At 35.1% G+C, this 20,246-nt stretch overlaps 1 protein-coding gene across 5 annotated transcripts in view; it reads left to right on the top strand.

Annotated features, from left to right (window-relative positions):
- Positions 1–20,246, top strand: part of TMEM161B (transmembrane protein 161B) — a 72,133-nt gene that overhangs the window by 9,832 nt on the left and 42,055 nt on the right. For 4 of the 5 annotated variants that reach the window (XM_042942976.1, XM_042942984.1, XM_042942967.1 and 1 more), the window contains exon 2: positions 12,481–12,584. In XM_042942976.1, the coding sequence (XP_042798910.1) occupies positions 12,481–12,584 (104 nt within the window). Of the gene's footprint in view, positions 1–12,480; positions 12,585–20,246 lie in introns of those variants that run through there. The other variant, XM_042942986.1, reaches the window with a different exon arrangement.

Below are 20,246 nucleotides of genomic sequence, written 5' to 3'. Positions count from 1 at the left end.
TATTTACAGTAAGTGCATCTTTCCAACAGTTACCATTAGGAGTGCACCTTAAATTTTCTTGGCTTTTGTGTGTGGCTTAAAATTTAGAGTTAAGCTAAAATTTTTATTTTAAATTTGTTTTGATGACGTTTTATTAGTGTACTTACCAAAGTTGTCGTTCTTAGTTTGTTTAAAAGAAAGTATTTGTAACGCAGACTTAAATTGCATTAAATTGAGAGTATTGTCTTATAGAAACAGACTACTTTCTCTGAGATACAGTGTATTGTCTTTTGATCTTAAAGTGAATAATTTTCTTTTTTATGCTAAAGTTTAGTGCTTGGCACATAGGAATTGAATGTAGTGAAGGACAGTAGGCAAATTTATGCTTTATCCTTTTATCTCATCTAAAAGGTAGTATTCAATATATATTGAAAACCTGCCGTGTTAGGCACTTTCCGGGGAGTTGGGTTAGGGCTCAAGAAATGAGATGAGTAGTTTCATTGGAGGAGAGATCCGTAAATTGTTGGTCACAGTTGAGCGTGATAAAGTCTGTTTTGGAGTGATGTATATGCTTTTTTTTTTTTTTTTTTAACAAGGAAGGTTTTATAAGGGAAGTGAATATTGAGGGATGGGTAGGAATTGGTTTGAAGTTGATGATCCATAAATGCTAAATACAAATTTATTAGTTGTAATTAATAGCTTCTTTGGATATAGATCTATAGGGGTATTTTCTGTAATGTCAGAAAATACAGTTAAGGAAGAGTACTACATTTAAGAATGCCGTCTTCCATTGAACCTTTTATTTGTTACTTATTAGTACTATAATGGAACATTTATGAATGTCTTAGAAAAAGGTGAAGTGGCTTGTTACCATCTTTAAAAATATTGCATTCTTCACCAACATTTTTTTAAAGATTTTTTAAAAATAAGTGTTTATTCCACACTGTATGTTAGCCAATTTGACAATAAATTATACTTTAGAAAATTAAATAAATGTTTATTCATTTTTGAGAGAGCATGAGCATGAGAGAGGTAGGGGCAGAGAGAGAGGGGGCCAGACAATCCGAGGCTGGCTCTGCACTGATAGTAGCGAGCCCAATGTGGGGTTGGAACTCACGAACCATGAGATGATGGATGACCTGAGCAAAAGTCAGACACTGAGTCACCCAGGCATCCCTAAAGAGAATTTTTTATTTTTATTTACTTATCTTTTATTTATTTATTTTTATTTATTTTATTTTTATTTATTTATTGAGAGAGAGAGAGAGAGAGAGAGTGCACACAAGTGGGGGAGAGGGACTGAGGGAGAGAGAGAATCTTAATCAGGCTCCATGCTCAGTGTGGAGCCCAACACCAGGCTCAATCCCACGACCCTTGGATCATGACCTGAGCTGAAATCAAGAGTTGGACACTCAACCTCAACCAACTGAGCCACCCAGGGACCCCTCTTCATCAACTTTTTAATGACTAAACAGTTATTGCTTTATATAAGATCTTGCATAATTCATTCAAAGTAACTGGAAAACTATCTTTTAAAATAAACAGCTGTTAATTTCAACACTAATGTTGAGATAGTTAATGAATTGTATTTAATTAGAATGCCCTCTGTTCTTTTGAAAATGTCTATTTTTGCCCTATGTTGGTTGGTCTTCCACTTTGCCTTACTAATTTATGTCAAGAAACATGTCTTCTCAAGTTTATTTATAAATTTAATGAAATTCCAAGGAATGGTTTTATATCGTCATCTTAAGCAAGAAGTCTGGAGTTGTTTTTGAATATAGTTATATCAAATTCATGCATGCTCCTATGTTGTATGTGTTATTAAGATATTAAGTATGTACTAAGGTATTTTATTGAGAATTTTTGATTTTTGGCCTTAAAGTACATTAAATTTCTTACTCTCAGTTGGAAAATAGCAAACATTTCTGCTCATACTTTTTACTTTAAAGAATTAAAAGCACATTTTGTGCTGTGAAGCACGATGCTGGCAAATCAAACAAATTCTGTAAGCAATTGAATTCGAAAACCCATTTAAATTCAAATCAGAGCAGTTGGTAATTATGTTTTACAGTTTTCTTTCTCTGATTTTACCTTCTTATTTATATAATTCTATTGGTAGTATTATTTTGAGGTGTATGAAGTTGCTGTTTGGTAGGTCAGAACAGTTAAGTATCTGTGATTTCATTAGATTCGTTTAACAAATCTATATTAAATCAGTAGGTGACCTTATTCTTTCGCTGGTTTTCTATCAAACCCTTTGATTATTTTCATTTTGTTTATTCAGCAAAGTTTTCCTTTTCTTATTTTCAGACCTGTTTAACTGTCTGTAAGGGCTGGGGCTAAGTAAGGACCAGGGTACTCACATAATGAACCCTAAGATTCTAGAAATAGTCTATTGGCAAGAATTCTCCTTGCTTGTTAATGATTGTTTAAGGCTGCTTTTACCTGCTTTGGCATTATATGGAAGAGTTTCTCATCTTGATTAAATCTACACAGCCCTTAAACCTATTAGAAGTAATCTTTATTATTATTATTTTTTTAACCAGCTTGAGTCTGTCAGTCATCCACATGTATATCACACCTTTCTTCCTGAGTTTCTAGACCTCTTCTCAGTCACATTGCCAAGATCCTGAGCTTGGTTTGTTTATTCTTCAAAGTCTCTCAAACTTTGTCCATTCAGGTTTTAAATTTAATACATCTCTACACTACTTGTACTTCTCTTCAGTAGGACACGTCTCATAAAGTTTTTTTCAGCTTGCACCTTTGGTCTCATCTATTTCTGAATCTTAAGTGATTAAATTCCCACAAACCCGTCTCTAGAACATTCAGCACCCATCCAACATTGGTTCCTTCCCTTTTGCCTTAAGCATGTTTATTTTCCTCCTTATGAGGGTATATTTTAAATGTATTTTCTTTGTCAACCATTCTAGTATCCATCAGATTTTCCTGTTATTGCTCAGTTTCTTCAAAGAATAATTTTTTCCATTATTTCCATCTAATCTTTACATAATTGCTTAAGTTTTATTCTTATCTGCTGATACTTCCCTTACAGGGATAATTAATAATTTTATGCCTAATTCCCTTTTTTCTCTAAAAATTTTAATTTTTTGGTTTTTCTCTTCTTTCTTTCTTTCTTTCTTTCTTTCTTTCTTTCTTTCTTTCTTTCTTTCTTTCTTTCTGTCTATCTTTCTTGTAAGCTCTGTGCCCAGTGGGGGACTGAACTCACAACTCTGAGATCTGGAGTTGTACACTCCACTGACTGAGCCAGCCAGGTGCTCCTGGTTTTGCTTTTGTTTTTGAAGCTGTCTTAGTTCAGGCTTTTTGGTGTTCATTGGATTATTTCAGAGGGCTTCTAATTTACCTCTTTGCTTCCAATTACTTTTCACTTTAATTTTCTACTTGGTGGCATAGTTATCTTTCCAAAATATATATATCTTTCCAAAATATATATAATGGATTTGGTTCATTCCAGTCTTAAGATCCTGAACTTATTTCCGAGTACCTGAAGAAAAGTCCATTATGTGCAACCCCTATCAAAGTCTAAAGCATGTGGAATTGCTCATTGTTTTGGATCTTGCCATTTACTCTCTGTACAGGTTGGTGTATCTGTCTAAACTTTTTTCTTTTTCTGTGTGAGAGTGGGATACTTCTTTAACCTTTTAACACTAATTCACATGTCACCTCTGTGAACCAGTCTTTCCCAGCTCTCCCACTTGGATTTAATCACTGCCTTTCTTGGGGTGCTCCCATAACACTGGCACTGACCTCTACCATACCACTTATCACATATTATTTGTAGGTGGCAGTCAGGAGTGGTTAACACTGTAAGAGTTTGATACAAACACCTGATGCAAGATATGAGTTATTCTCTAACCTTGAACTTAGATATGGATTGGTTCCAAGACCTAAGATAGACTAGATTGTAGCCAAAGCAGTGGTATTTACATATTGAAAGATAGAATAGTTTTTATCTAGGTTTTTGTCTTTGGAAAGAGTATATCAATTGGAATGCAGTTTTATCAGTTGAAAGTCTAGAAGTTTAGCCAGATTTAAACATATTTATCCATATCTATTTAGGGTTGAGAGTATTTTACCCCCTAGCTATTCTGTATATTCAAACTTCAGCACTGAATGAATGAGCTATCCCTCAGTGCTGCCTTTTGGTCTCAATCACTACTCACCAAGCAGCCTACTTATTATTTGACCTCCATAGGATCATTAAGACAGTGATTGAATGGAACACTTAGTGTACTTTAACATCTGATCTACTTGATAGTTTATGTTTCACTGTAAATTAGTTGATAAAATTCTTACAACCTGATTATTGCCAGTCTGTTTCATGTAGATTGGTTGTACCAGTGAAGCGTTTTTTGTGTGTGTTCTGAAAAGCTGAGAATGTAGCTAAGTTGCTGTCCTTGGGAGGCCTGCCTGAGGCTTGATGTTCCTGCAGTTTTCATGCACATTGTCTCTAGGATTCTACAATCACCCAAACCAAAATATCCTGAAAATATCTTTGAGATTGTCTTCATTTTTATTCTACAGTTGTTTTCCTTCATGTTCATTCACAAAGTTTGATTGGTTTTCTTCTGACATACTTTATCTTTTTTTTTTTCTTAGTTTGAACTGCTTCTACGTTAGTCTTAGGTTTTCTTTTTAATTAATATATTTCTATGTCTCATTTTTCTTATATGTTACTGGCATTATTTCATCTTCCTATCCTGTTTGCTTAAAAGTCTTCCAAGGTGATCTTATGTGTCCTCTTGGTTTTGAAGACTCAACAATGTTAGATTCTGTCTTCATTTTATTTCCTCCAGTTCTTTGCCCTATAATACAAAAAGCCTGCTTTGGTTGAGCTAAGATTTTCACTGTTGCATGGTTACTCTCTGTTCACATTTTCGTTTAGCCTCGAATTCCCTCTTACTCTTTATCTCTGTGATATTAGTTTCCATGTTAGGTTTCACTCTATGAAACTTTTCTTTCTTCTTCTTCATTTTTTTTTTTTTTGTTGTTGCTGTTTTATTATTTTTGAGAGAGACAGAGTGTGAGTGGGGGGAGGGCCAGAGAGAGAGAGGGAGACGCAGAATCTGAAGCAGGCTCCAGGCCCTGAGCTCTCAGCACAGAGTTCATTGTGGGGCTCGAATCCACAAACCATGAGATCATGACCTGAGCTGAAGTCGGGGGCTTAACCGACTGAGCCACCCAGGTACCCCATCTATGAAACTTTCATATGCAGTTTGTTCAGTTTCTCTAGCTTTTGTTCATAGTACTGTCCAATTTTGTCCTGCAATACTGTCTTAATTTGTTGGTACCTAGTATGATAATCTTGGATTTTAAGTTCTGTTAAGACATATTCTTTTGCAGTGTTGCCATTCATTTAGTTGTTCAACAAATATCAAATGCCCTATTGTATGCCTTGAACTATTCTAAATGTCATTGTGCTAAGTATTTGGGATTTAAGTCTGTGAAACACAAAGTTCCTTTGCCAACTTCTTGATAACAGCCAGCAAGATATTGGATATATGTTAGGCAGATAGCCTGTACTTGTAAATTAAATTTTTATTTGCTTTTCCTATTTATAGATATAAATAATTTCTACAGTGATATAATTTGGATTTGTATCATTTTTCACATTGTTTGACCGAGACCCTAACTAATTCGTCACATAATATATGGTGATATACAGTTCTTATCACCAAAGTAAGAGAGATTATACCTGCAGTACTGCTACTGACTTTAGCACAGTTCTTCCTGTCATACCTGAGCTTAGCTATCTTAGTGCTGCGGGGTTAGCAATTTTTGTTGAATACTGATCTGATCCTACTACTTCTCATGGGTTTCCTGTTGCCTTTAGGTTACATTCTAAACCCTTTAGTTTTGAAGCAGATACCACTGATGGCTCATTCACTCAAGCTGAGCTCATTGGATTTTGACTCAGACTTTAACATCCAAAATGCCCTTTCATAGGTTTTTACCCTTAATAATTTCTTTCTCTCTCTCATTTTACTGTGTTCTCAGAATCTTCTGCCTATCCTCTCATCACTTTGTATCGTAATGGTCCCTTTACTCTCCTAGTTCCCTGGCTGCTCATTGGTGACTGGGACTCTGCTATTTCTCCCTATTGCATTTGAGTGATCTAATGTTCAGCACAAGTACTTTGTTGCTCATTAAATGTTCATCGAATGGGCTGAATTGATTTAGTGGAAAAAGCTTTAGGTTGGAAATTAAGGGTCTGGGTTTTGGATAAGTCTAACTTTGATCTTTGTTGTTTGAACCCTGATTTCCTCATTTATAAATTGCTCAGAGGTAGTTTAAGTGCTCAAAGTGTGAATTCGAAGTTTTATGTAAATCTAGGTTGAAATAACAAAATGTATACCTTTAAATTATTTGAGCATCTCTTAAGTCTATCTCAACATGTCTAGCTATCAGTAAAAGATATAAACAGTCAAGAGACAAAAATTAGGAAGGTTATTGGGTAACGTTGGGTGCTCTGATCAGATGAGGGGCCACCAAATGTGGGGTGTCCCAATTGGATGGGGACCGGTGGCAAGGCAGTGAAGAATTCATCCAAGGCATAAGGAGATAGAAGTTTACTGAATACACTCAAGGGAGTGGCTGGCAGGACAATAGAGCAGAGGCTGCCACAGGCATTGGTGAGGGGCCACATTATAGGGTGGAGTGAGGGAATGTGGGGACTTTGGAATTTCCCCTTTTTTGGTAATCTTAGGAATTGTGCCTGGTTGTAATTGGTCAGTTAGGGCCTATACTTATTTTGAGGTGGGTTGCTTAATGAGCTTGTTTGCAATCAGCTGGGTGGTCTGTCGTTGCTATGGGCCCTTTTGCTTTACTCAGGTTAGCTTTGCTCAAGCCTATTGCCTAAAAACAGCCTCTATAGGTAATATCCTCTTTCCTTTTTCTCCCTTCTAATTTATTCAGGGAGATTATACTTGAAATCGTTTGGGGGTGTCTGAGTCCCAAGTGTATATGCAAATATGCCTTCTAATGTTAAACAGCATGTGCTTTGTTTCAGTTGGTTAGCAGGAGAGCTAGTTTAATGAAACAAAACAAAATGTCAACTCTACTAAGTCTGACACAGTATTCTGAGTTTTATTTTCCGTATTGACAAGCAAGATAAAATGTTGATGTTTGATATATTTTATTTCTTGGAGAGTTGTTTAATTTTCCTTGGTAAGAACTTTTTAAACCTACCCAGAAATGATTACTGACAAAACTTGAAATGATTATTCTTCTAGAGACTAAAGGCAAATAACTTTGTCTTGCTCTTCATGGCTTCAGGTTAATAGATAATAGAAAGTTATCTTAAGTTGAAACCTAAGTTGCCGTAGTATTTCACCCATCTTGGGTCATATGAGCTATTTCACGAACATGTTTTCCCACTTTTAGTTATCAAGAGAATCAGGGCCTACTGGCAATGAATCTAGACAGAAACCATTACTTTGGTTAAATTTTGATGCATTAATAAAAGCATTAGGGCTACTTGAGTCATTGATCCATGTGGTTGTGTTTGAGACTTGAGCCATGATGGACTTTGTAGCCTCACTATATCTCTCCCCAGTTTAACAGTTTTCTCTTGTGAAATATTTGATTGTTTATGGCTAAATGTATTTAATCATTGTCTTTAATTAAAAATGAGAAATATTCAGGGAATTTTATTTTTTAAGTTAAACAGTTCAGTAATCCTGCTTTTGTATAAACTTAGGCATACATAGGCACACCTGAGTGGCTTAGTCGGTTGAGCGTCCAACTTTGGCTCAGGTCAGGATCTCATGGTTCATGAATTGGAGCCTGGAGCCTACTTTGGATTCTGTCTCCCTCTTTCTCTCTCTCTCTCTCTCTCTCTCTCTCTTTCTCTCTCTTTGCCCCTTCCCCGCTTGTGCTCTGTCTGGCTCTCTTTCAAAAATAAACAAACATTAAAAGAAAAAACTTAGGCATACATAGATACTAAGTTGGGCAGTGAAGGCAGGTTATTGGAATGATTTTTATTTATTTATTTTTAGAATGGTTTGTTTCTAAATTTCAAATTGTTGTGTCCCTTAGTTAATGAGTTGAATATTTTTATACTTTAACACATTAATCCCTAGAATGTACACTATAATTGTTAATTTCATAGTAATGTCTCAAAAGTTTATTTAAGTTTAGTATTAATCTATTAAATTGATAATATATAACTGGTAACATACAATATAATAATTTTGGTGAAATAATTTCCACATAATCTTACCTCTCTAAAAATTAGATAACATTCCAGGAAAGATTCATTGACTTCTATTAGAAAGTCAGAAGAAGACTGACTTATATAATAATACATTTAGGACAGTATATAGATGAGCTTTGGGGAAAATATTTCTAGCTTTGTTTAAAAAGGTAGAAGTGGCAGGGTGCTTTGGTGGCTCCCTGAGCCACTGGACACTGTTAAGTGTCCCGACTCTTGATTTCAGCTCAGGTCATGAACTCACGGTTCATGAGATCGAACCCCACATTGGGCTCTGCACTTGACCGTGGGGAGCCTGCTTGAGGTTCTCTCTCTCTCTGCCCCTATTCCACGTGTGCACCCTCTCTGTCCCAAAATAAATAAGTAAATTTAAAAAAGAAATCTATTTGAAAGAAAAAGTGGACGTGGCATAATGAATAGTGTTCAGGTTACATTTTTGCCTTGAACATTTTTTAGTCAAACATTAGCTACTACATTGAGAATGATGTTTGCCCTTCTTGGTGTTCTCTTTAATTCTTCCTTTGCCTCTATATTTGATAAACTTTTGAATTCTGCACAAAGATATCAGAATGCATTTCTCTTCTCAGTACCAGAGATACCACTGTAATTTAAAGCTTCATTATTTCTGGTCTGGGCCATTGTAGAAACCCAGTTCATATTTCTAATTATCCTCAATCCGGTTTGCTGATACTTGTTTTTGCCTTTGCATGGTTTACATCTTCACTTCTGCATCTGTCAGCAATATCATGCTTAGTGATTTGAAGCAAAAGGAGAGAGTTGAGCAAAATACCTCTCTTTCACTGTTCATCACATTCCATCATATATATTTCCATATCAGTCTTCCTGAAATGCCATTTAATACCTGTAACACTTACTAGATATGACTAAAATATGATTTCTGCTATTAAGGAGTTTACACTCTAATAAATTGGTATATGTATATTTGTGAGAGATTGTACTAGATGACCTTGAAGATTCTGTGATACTATCACTTATTTCTTTAAAGACTAGATTGAGGTTCGCTTGGTCCACAAAACTTTTCCTGACTAAAAACTTATCTTCTGCTTTTAAGTCTATAATCTCAAGTAGACCAACCTTCTGACATACTTGCTAATATATTTCTTGGCCTTGTTCTGCCTGAAAGAGTTCTTTGTAATGGCATTCATTGTATGGAGATTGCAGAACTTCTATCACAAACTACACAGAAAATAGGGTAGTAAATTCAAGTGATAGGAAATGTGAAAGTAGAAAGGTAAAAATGTAACCTTTGATGTTAGGTGAATATAAAAGTGGTCTGAACCTTAACCCAGTTGGTAAAATTTAAGGCAGTAAAATATCCACAGTAAAACGAGAGTTGAGGCAGGTTTCAAAAGCATTTTAAAAGCCGTCCTGTTTAAGAACCACTTTTACTTCCTTTTTTTAGAGAACTGTCTGTACATATTTTTCCTCTTTTTTTTTTTTTTTTTTTTTTTTTAATTAGGCATTTGGTCTGTTAGTACAGTAGTTATTCCTCCTCATCCCCACCATCCACTGTTTCACTTCCCATGATTTCAGTTACCCAAGGTCAATTATGGTCGGGAAGCAGATGATCCTCCTTCTGAGATACGGTCAGGTCAGTAGGAACCAAATGCTATGTCACAGTGCCTGCGACATTTGCCTCACTTCATCTAATCACGTAGGCATTTTATCATTTCACATCATTACAGGAAGGAGGGTGACTGTAGTACAGTAAGATATTTTGAGAGAGAGAGACCACATTCAGGTACCTTTTATTACAGTATATTGTTGTAATTGTTCTGTTTTGTTATTAACTATTGTTAATCTCTTACTGTGCCTAATTTATAAATTAAACTTATTGTAGGTATGTACGTACAGAAAAAACATTGTGGATATAGGATTCGATACTATCCAAGGTTTTGGGCATTTACAGGGGGGTCTTGGAACATACCTCCCACTGATTTGGTGGGGGGACTACTGTAGTTGATTTGTAAGAACTCCGTTTATAATATCTAATAAGGAAATGATCCCTCTGTCATGTGAATTACAGATGTCTTTTCCCGGTCATTTGACATTGTTTATATCATTCTCTATTGCAGAAATTTGATTTTTCTTAATTCATAAAGTTTACTTTTTAGAGTAGTTTTAGGTTCACAGCAAAATTAATTGAAATGTATAGAGTTCCTGTGTACCCTTTGCTTGCACATGTTCACCCTCCCCCTCTATCACCGTTCCACCCCACAGTACTACATTTCTTACAGTGATGAACTGTTGGTGGCACAGTTTGTTATAATAAATGAAATTTGATTTTTTTCAACTTAGTTTTTAGTTTTTTTTTTTCAATCAGGAGACTTGTCAGTTTAAAAAAATTTTTTTTTAATGTTTATTTATTTTTGAGAGAGACAGAGATCATAAGAGGCAGAGGGGCAGAGAGAGAAGGAGACACAGAATTTGAAGCAGGCCCCAGGCTCTGAGCTGTCAGTACAGAGCCTGACGTGGGGCTCAAACTCATGGAGTGCAAGATCATGACCTGAGCCAAAGTCAGAGGCTTAACCCACTGAGCCACCCAGGGGTCCCGAGACTTGTCATTTCTTGAAAGCCTTCTCTCTTCTTGAAATTTAAAAAGTTTTCTTACAGAATTAAAATAAAAACTTGAAAAGAGTTATAATAGAGGTAATAACAATGACAATAACAACAAATAGTATTCATACATATGGAACTTTCTCTGTATCAGTCATAATTTATAACCACAGCTTGATTAGGTAGGTTAAGTGAATAGCTTTATTTTATAGGAGAGATAATAAAGGTACATAATGTTTAAATGACCTTTGCAAAGTCATGCAACTAGTAGTTAGTTGGCTGATTTTATCCCAGGCAGGTTGGGTCTAGAATCCATGCTCTTAAACCTGTACACTATATTGCTTCTTTTAAACATTTTTATATTTTTATGTACTTATTTGGTGTATTATGTTTGAGGTAGGAATTCAACCTTATTTTTGGACTGCTTGGATAGAGGGAGGAGCTAGCAAAGAGGAGTATGAAGAATTGATTGTCATGGTGTGAGTAAAGGAAGGCATGTGGTAGGCCTTGTGGGATACTGCTGAGATTTAAAATAAGGAAAGATAATTTGTTAAGATGAGGTGATATTGATGGTAGATCTTTCAATGGAATGGGCTGAAGCAGAACGTCAAATGGGAACTGTGTGGGGATGTAAGAACATAGAAGCAACTGGAAATAAGTCTTTTGTCAAGTAGCTATGAATATTAGGGAGGAGGGCTGTGTAATGAGGGAAAATCATTGTTATGTTTCAGAAAGATGAAAGAGACTTACAGACGTTACAATGCGGGTAGGAAGGATTCAGATACAGAAGAGATTTTAGAAGATATAGTAAGTAAACTATTCAGAGGTTGACGTTCCTGAAAATCAAAAGGAGGATGGGCTCTTAAGCACATTTGCAGGGATTTGTGTAGAAGATGCTCATTATTTCCAGAGGGTAGAGGAAAAGATGGGTGCAGATACAAATGATTATGAGCTTCTTGGTGAAAAGGGAGGGTTTTCATTTAATGGTGTTTATTTTCTTTGTGAGTACAAGATGAGGGAGGTTGGAAGTGTGGAGATGGGGAAGGTTTTGAATTCGTTATAGTAGAGAATAGGGAGGGACTGATGAGAGTAAACTAAGGAGGCTTTTGGACATTATTGAAGGCCCACCCACTGGAAGTTGGTGATGACAGCACGAGTTAATTTTTTTTCTAGTAGTGACTTTTAGGCCAGTTCTGTCATCACACTTAATATGGTTAATGCTCTTTAATCATTCACTTAATCATTTAATTGTTCACTACCACCTTAGAAGTAAAAGGTAGGCATACTCCTTTTAAAGCTTGCCAAGCTCATGTTTTAAGTGTATTGAATAGAGTAAGTTTGGAGAAAGATGGAAAAAACAACTACTTTTTACTTCATTTGGATACCCTTAAATAATGGAGAACGTTTCTTGGGAATTGATTTTAAATGTGCATGCTAACCCATTTAACTTTTATTAACATGGATGTTACCCTTGGGGAATTTTGTAGAGGATTATGAGATGAGATTAAATGTTTTAAGCTTAAACATGTGGTCTTGAATGCTTAAATGTCAGAATAATAATGTATTTTAATTGTAAACTCATCTTTTTTAAAGTCTAATTTTTGGAATGTATACAAAGTTTTCCACCAGTGTCCTCAAATCTAAATTTATTCATTGTTAAACTTGTTTGTTTGTTTGTTTGTTTTTTTATACAGGGTGTGATAGGTATACAGCTGGTCGTTACCATGGTGATGGCCAGTGTCATGCAGAAGATTATACCTCACTATTCTCTTGCTCGATGGCTACTCTGTAATGGCAGGTAAGGCAAGGTTAGGCTGTCTCTGGTACTTTGAAATCTCTCTTTAGTTCAAGTCTCAGACTGATGGACTTACCAGAAGTTAAGCGTGAATTCCTGTTTTCTAAAAACATGACAAAGGGAAGTTATGAGAAAAATCTAGCTTCCTTATTTTTCTTACTTTAGATATTAGTAGTTTATTTTTTTTAGTACAAAGGTAATGGGATCATGGTGAAGAATTCAGTCCTCCCCCTTTCATGTCCCCTTTTGTCCATTGCCATTGAAAATAGCACATCACTTTTCCCATAGTTACCTCCTTAAACAGTTGGTCAACACGGGGAGGCGACTATAAATTGAAGTGATTAAATGTTTTTACCATTGTTGGGAAAATGACTGAGAGCATATATTTGATTATTGATGACTCATTTGAGAGTTTATTATGAGAATTAGGGATTCTTTGTTTTACTGCAAAGAATTTTAAACTTTAACTTAACAAGGAGAGGGCAAAGTTATTTTGCTGGTTTTAATTTTGTCTACTGTGCTGTAAGCTTACTACTATTCCCAATCCTTCCACAAAAGAGCTCAGTTGCCTTGCTGATACGTGTACAATAAAATAATGTCACAAGTAAGGAAGTTGAATATAGGGGATATGAGACAATTGCAGGAAAATGCCCTATAGAAATACATGCCAAAATCCTGTGTAATTATGAAAGGTAAGTTATAGATATGGTACCACAACTATAGTTTTATTCTAACTGTTCATCTCCAGTAAATAACTGCATTCTCTTAATTTGTAGGTCTAGTTTCTTTTGTTTAGACCTTTTGGAATTAGAAAACAATGGATAGATCCTATTCTCCTAATGATTTCATACACTGCAAGACAAATAATAAGCTTTATGATTAGATCAAGGTCATTCTATCCACAAAGCTTAAATCTCCTTTATTGAATTTATTTTCTATGCTTCTTTTCATATCATTTAAATACAGAAAAATATTATTCAGACCGCTTAAAATTTTTTTTGACCGCTGGCGCATGCATGTGTGCACACCCACACAGAATGTGTGAGAGAACGGCTATTTAAAAACATATGTTTTATTAGCAAAGTAAATAATAAAGTTTTAGTAAACTTTAAAACCTCTGTCAGGGTTATTTATAAGAGAAAAGTCAGTCATCTGTAGCTAGTTTTTAAATGTGTAGTCTTGTTTACTTTTTTGCGTATCAAAACCCTTTTCCATAGATCATGAAAGGATAAACATCAACTGGGCAAATTACCATTCATTCTAAATAAATGGAATCTGATTTAATGAACTAGATAAAAGTATGTTAAAGTAGCTTGTTTCTACTGAGAATTCATATTTATAGATTCTGTTTATGATGAATCTCCAGTGAGACTCCAGATCTCTTTGGCTCCAAAGATCTTGGCAGTCTTGTCTCATTTTAGAGTATAGGCAATTTCCTGTTCTTACATAATCTGCTTTCCATTTGTTTTTGTGAAACTTACATTTACTAGTAAAAACTAAAACTTCAGAGATTGAAAACCAAATTCTTTTCTCTTAATATTGGAATTATGTATTATAATTAAAATGGGGTTTTTTTTTGACAAATATTAGCATGGATGTAAATATACATACTAGATGTTTTGTAAATACACATACTACAGATTTGAGGGAGAGTTCAGCATTTAAAAATAAATATGAAGTTGATAATTTTTTGTAATCTTGATTTGCTTTTGTAAACCGATTAACTGTAGTGTTAACATTGTCTCTAATTCTAAATCAGGTTCCAACTATAGCAATCAGAATTTTCTAGAAATAGTTACTTACTCCTTGTTTCATTTCCTCCGTTGTTTTTTTTTTTTTTTATTTTAATGTGTGTGTGTTTAAGATTTATCTTTTTTTAATGTTAATCCTGGAATTTTTAGGTCATGAAGTTAAATCGCTTAATGTTGTTGCCTAACTGTGTTCAATAAGATCATTGATTTTATCCTTTTGGGATAATTAGTGTTTCACCAACCTTTAATGATATGAAATTATGCTGTTTTAATATTGATAAAATGTAAAATCCCTTGTGAATTGCTTATGTAGAAATATTGATCAGAAATGACAGTTTGCATTTTAAACCATATGATGCTGTTGAGTTAAAGAGAAAGATCTGAGGGCATTCTTTATCATCTGTAACATGCTTAAAAGAATTTGAGGGGAAAGGCTCATGAAGACTTAAAATTATGAATAGTGTAGGAAGGCTTGGGAGTGACTGTACTGAATGGAACAACTGAATAGAACTATTCAAATGTATAGCTGTGTAGATACCATGAAAGGTTAATCGTGAGTTTGACAGAAGAGAGTTGTTTTTAGGTTCTGTATATATCGTTCTAATATTTGTCCCACTAGTATTGTATCTTCATATTGTAAATAAATATTCATATTTGCCTTAAAAGTTATGGCCTGTCTTTTTGTATCATATAACTTAATTTATGTCCATCTCTCATCAATCTGTGTCTTTTTGGAATGGAGGGTTTAAAGTGCCATTGGATTTTATTATGTTGATTTAAAGAGTAAGTCTACCACTTACTTAAAGAAGTCAATACCTTGAAGCAATAAACAATTTTTACTTTATAAATTACTGGCTTGTTGATTTTTAATATTAGAAAAACACTAATTTTCTAGCTCTTGTTAAATAACGTATATTGCTGTTAGTATTGTAGATCTCTAGTTTTTAAAAAAATAACTGCATAGTCTTTAGCCTTGTTTAATGCCATTAAATTACCTTTACAATGTTATAAAACTTAATACTGATCAAAAGTTTTATTTCTCTTATGCTGTTTGGATCTGTACACTGTGAATTAGGAGAGGAGATGCACTGGGGTATGTTATGACCTCAGAATCTCAATGTCTGAACCTAATGAAAGTTTCTGATTCTGTTTCCTCAGGCAGGAATCAGGGTCTGATGGGAGAGTTAGAAAGGGTTTGTTGGGCAGCTCTTAAGGTAGATTCTTGACAAAATGGTATTTTAAAGATTCAGCTGTCTTTCCAGTGGTGACTTAGGGACTCTAGGCTTCTTCTGTCTTGTGGCTCTTGTATTCCTCCTGATACCTTGGAATCTTCTGTTAGATGTTGTATCTGTTGGCAAATAAAGGGAATAGGCTATGGATCTTTCAGGAGATGCAAGGGGTCACACTTCGAAGTTGATATATCATTTCTGTCCACATTCCATAGGCTGGGGCCCTGTGACTAATTAAGGCCAAAGGGCAAGTGTGTCTGGGAATGTAGTTTTAATTGTACCTAGGAAGTAAAAGCAAGATTGGTGAGGGTCTAGTCCTTCTCTGCAGTAGGTGATAATGTGTTTACGAATGAGAAAACTCATTTAACTACTCACAGTCACATACTGAAAAATGAAACAGATCTAAGCTTCTTATCCTGAAGTTCAGTTCACAGTATAGTCTTTATTTGATTTATGGAGCTCATCAACTCCAGACCTTGTCCTGGAACTGACATACTTGAACAGAGTTTGGAATTTGGTGGAGGTGAACTTTTCTACAATTATTGTGACTTCTTTTGGCAGTTTACAGAGTAATTTTTTAAGATTTTTTTTCTACCTTTTGTTCCTAGTGATACTTAGCCTTTTATAAGCTAATCCTACAGGTTATATATAGTTAGTGTATGGTTTCTCTTCACTTACTGTATTCTTCTGGCTTTTCTGTGACTGCATAGCCACCTTTTGTTCTAAATTAAAAGGTATCTCAACATTGATTTTGATTACCACAGACATGCTAAGTACAAAGTAGAGTTTAAGAAATATCATCTGTTCAAATTATACTTCTCACCTCATTATTTGAAATTAAATTTGTCCCACATTACTAAATTATAAATATTTTGTATTCCATTCTTCCAGGGTTTTTTAATAGAAAAAATATTTTTCTTCTGAGAAATGTTTTTCTCCTTTTTTTTACATGCCTTTTTATATGACTATCAGATTTTGTTGAAGGGATTCTGCTTTAACAAGAACTTAAGTAATAAAATCTCTTCTGCCTGTAACCTGTGAGCATGTATTATTAACTTTGAAAACCCGACGGTGAAGAGTCTAGTGCTCTCAGACTGCTCTATTACCCCCTCTCTTCACAAAGGGAGGAAAAATCATCGGAAGTTGGTTTGTCTGAGCTGCTTTTCCCTAACATAAGGAACACTTTGAACCATCGTTCAGATCATCTGAGGATGTTCTTTATCGTGTCCAGCATACCACTGTATTGTAGCCATAGTATTCTCTACTTTCTATTGTAATTAAAGTTCCTTTCTGTTTTGAAGTTTGCTTGGTCCTTCTTTTCTTGGAGAGGTAAGTGATAGGTTACATTCTTTGTACATTTGAATAGTGGGTTTTGCATGAGGAAGTAGGATTTTGCTTTTTTTTTTTTTTTTTTTTTTCCTGCAATAGCTTCCTTGCTGGATGTGCTTTCCATTTCCCTGATTGTTTAGCTCAAACCTTATGCATTCTTCTACCCCTTTATCTCCGGAGGCTCTCGCTTTGGTTTGCTACTTCCTGTCATGTGTCCCTCATTGAAAATACATTATAGTTGGATTACTCTGATTTTGTCTGATCCTGTATTGGGTAAAGAGCACAGTGTACCAACACCTTCATATTCAGTTGCTCTAATTCTTTTTGCCTGTTCTCTTTTGCATGTTACCTGATCCAAGAATCTGCAAGTTCCCTTTGGTGAGAGAAACCTACTATTCAAATGCACAGTAGGTGGGACCTATGACCTAAGGGAAAGGTGTAAACAGTCAGCTACTACCCCTGTGGAATGCCTGAGCCCTTGCTCTCTCCTTGCCTTAGTCATCTTAACTTCCAGTTCCAGAATGCCATGCTGTCCTATTAAAATTTCCAGTAAATAACAAGATAATGTGTGTGTGTGTGTGTGTGTGTGTGTGTGTGTGTGTGTGTGTATATATATATATATATGACAAACGATATTTTAGCTACTTGTGCTGAAAGGTCTTCTGGGTTTTAAGCGGTATTTGTTTTCTCTTAAGTTTGTTTTTTCTCACTTGTCGAAATTATTGGGATTTAGAATGAAGACTGAAAGTGTCTATATGACCTGTGTTTTGAAATAGAGTTTTGTATTGATTATGTATTAAAACTTTTTTAGCTTGCTCTCAGTACTAAGTTTTTCTGTATTCTTGTTTAGATTTTCATTTCAAATTTCTGAAATTTTTACTTCTAAAAAATTTTGAAGTGGTTTGCTTTAAATTACATTGCTGTTTAAAATTTTTAAGGCATCTACATCAATATATTTTATACATATATAAATGTATGTATGCATACATTTTCTGATACGTATTTTTTCAGTGCTGTTGAACTTCAGTAAGAAAGATAATGACCTATTAGTATGTTATGTAAGAGATTTACAAGAAAATTATTAAAAAAATATTTCAGTGATTGAGTGGAGTGTAACCCTAGGTTGGCTTTAATTTCTGAGACACTACTGAGAATTTGAATGACACGCAAATTTGTGAAGTGAACGTAAGTGGAAAAAAAAGCCACTCAGTAGCCAAGGTAAATGTCATAAAATACTGTGAGATTAATATATTTAACTTAAATGCAAGAAGTTCAGTTTTTAGTGAGATCCTCTTAATACCTTTTATTTTTTAAAGTTTTTCCCCGTCTTTCAAACACAGTAATGCGTGTGATATAGAAAAAGGTAATAAATTGATAAAAAGGGAAAATAAGAGGTAATGGACTGTATTCTCATCAGCTAAAGACATCACTGTGTACATTTTGTTGTATTTCCTTCTAATCTTTTCTATTCATATTTTCCTCTCATGGTTGTGATTATATTGTATGTGCAATTTTAGAACATTAACGCAAAGCATTTTTCTCTAATTGTATTTTTGTAACCATTCTTATTAACTGCTACATAGAATCTAAAGCTAATTAGCTTTTATATCTGTCTTCCAAGCCCATATTAGAAAGGCATGGTGCAGCAGTTACAAGCAGATTGCGAGTCATTTTGCTGAGATAGACATACCAACTAATAGCAAAAGACAAGACTAAAAACTGAGACCAGTGCTAAAGTATAGTACAAGGGAACCATATGGTATGGAATCCAACTGTGTACGAAGCACTGACTGTTGAGGAAAACTGTGCAGCTGTACTTCTAGATTTTACTTGGAATTTTCAGATCTTAGGTGGCTACTCCATGCTGCCTGGCTGTCTTTGTATGCTCCACTTCTCTGACAGCTTTTCAACCCAAACCCTTACTCCTCAAATAGTATGCATGCCTGCCTCAGCCTCAGCTCTTGAAGCCAGAGCTCTGCACTCATTTTCTCACCACCAAACCCACAACCCTAGTTACCTGTGCAGCCCCTCTATATTTGTAAAGAATGTTTGTATATTTTAATTTTGGCCCATGGAAGAGGTGTCCTGTCTGTCAGGCCCCAATTCCTACATTTGTGCTCTGTACCCCTTTCCCTCTTTTACCTAGACTGCTCCTTTGGCCATTTCCTTTCTTCCCTGTCATAAATTGCTTCACTTCCATTGGGAATTATTCCTGTTAGCACACACACCCATACACATGCTTCTTTTTTTTTTTCTTTTTTTTTTTTTTAAAGATCTCTTATTCAAAGTAACAGCAACTACAAATAAAGAAGAGTTACAGCCCTGCCTCCCTCTTCTGTCTTAAAAAACAAAGCCTCTCCCGTGTCCATTTCTTAGTTTTGGCCTATTTCCCTGTTTTCTGTTATAGCCAAATTTGTTACATGCATTGTCTTCATGAACTCTACTTCTCACTTCCTTAATAACTGTTTAGTTTTCTGCCATGTGTTATCTTCCCCTTAGGTGATATTATTGATTCCATAAATACCACAATTGTGTAATGACCCCAGGTTATCTCTGAGCTCTAGATTCGAAAATACAGTTTTCCTCTTGATGTTTTCACTTGATATTTCATAGGTACTTAAAAACTCAAGCATGTTCAGATTCATAATTCTTCCTGTTCTACTCCATCTGAGAAAATGTACCACCATCTTCCTTAAATCAGAAAGGTAGATATCCTTCATTGTTTTTTTTCCACTTCCTACTTTTAGTCTATCACTGTTGATTCAGTGTCCAAAATATATTTCCTTCTCTCCTTGCCTCCATATAATTCACAGAGCAGCAAAAAAGATCTTAAAATGTAAATGAAGTTATTTCTCTATCCTGTTTTGAGACTATTATTTTAGCATAAAATCTAAACTCCATACTGTGGCCCAGGAGGATGTGCATGATCTGATCCCTTTTTATCTCTTCTGCCTCCCTCATATGTTTCTCCTTGCATATGGTGCAGCCGTCTCTTTGGCCTTTTGGTTACTGCAGCCTTCTGTGTTCTTTCATGCCTTTGTGCTTTTGGACATGCTCTTCTCTTCCTCAATGCCGTTCTCCTCCATTCTTCTCATCCTTTAGGTTGCTGGGTAAATGTCATCTCAGAGAGATCTTTGTAACCTACAACCTAAGGCTTTTCTCTCTCATTCTCACCATTTGTTAGGTTCTTTTATATAGTATCCGACTTGTGGCGGGTTTTTTTTTTTGGTCATTTTTTACTTGGTTAAATTCTGCCCCAACTGGAATACAAGCACCAAGAAAGCAGGGACTTTATTGTATGTGATTACATCTCCATTGCTCAGCGGAGTACTTGACCATAGGGGACTCCATAACTG

Source organism: Panthera leo, chromosome A1 (genome assembly GCF_018350215.1).
Source record: "Panthera leo isolate Ple1 chromosome A1, P.leo_Ple1_pat1.1, whole genome shotgun sequence".
NCBI classification, from domain to species: domain Eukaryota; kingdom Metazoa; phylum Chordata; class Mammalia; order Carnivora; family Felidae; genus Panthera; species Panthera leo.
This window is presented reverse-complemented; position numbering and strand designations above follow the sequence as displayed.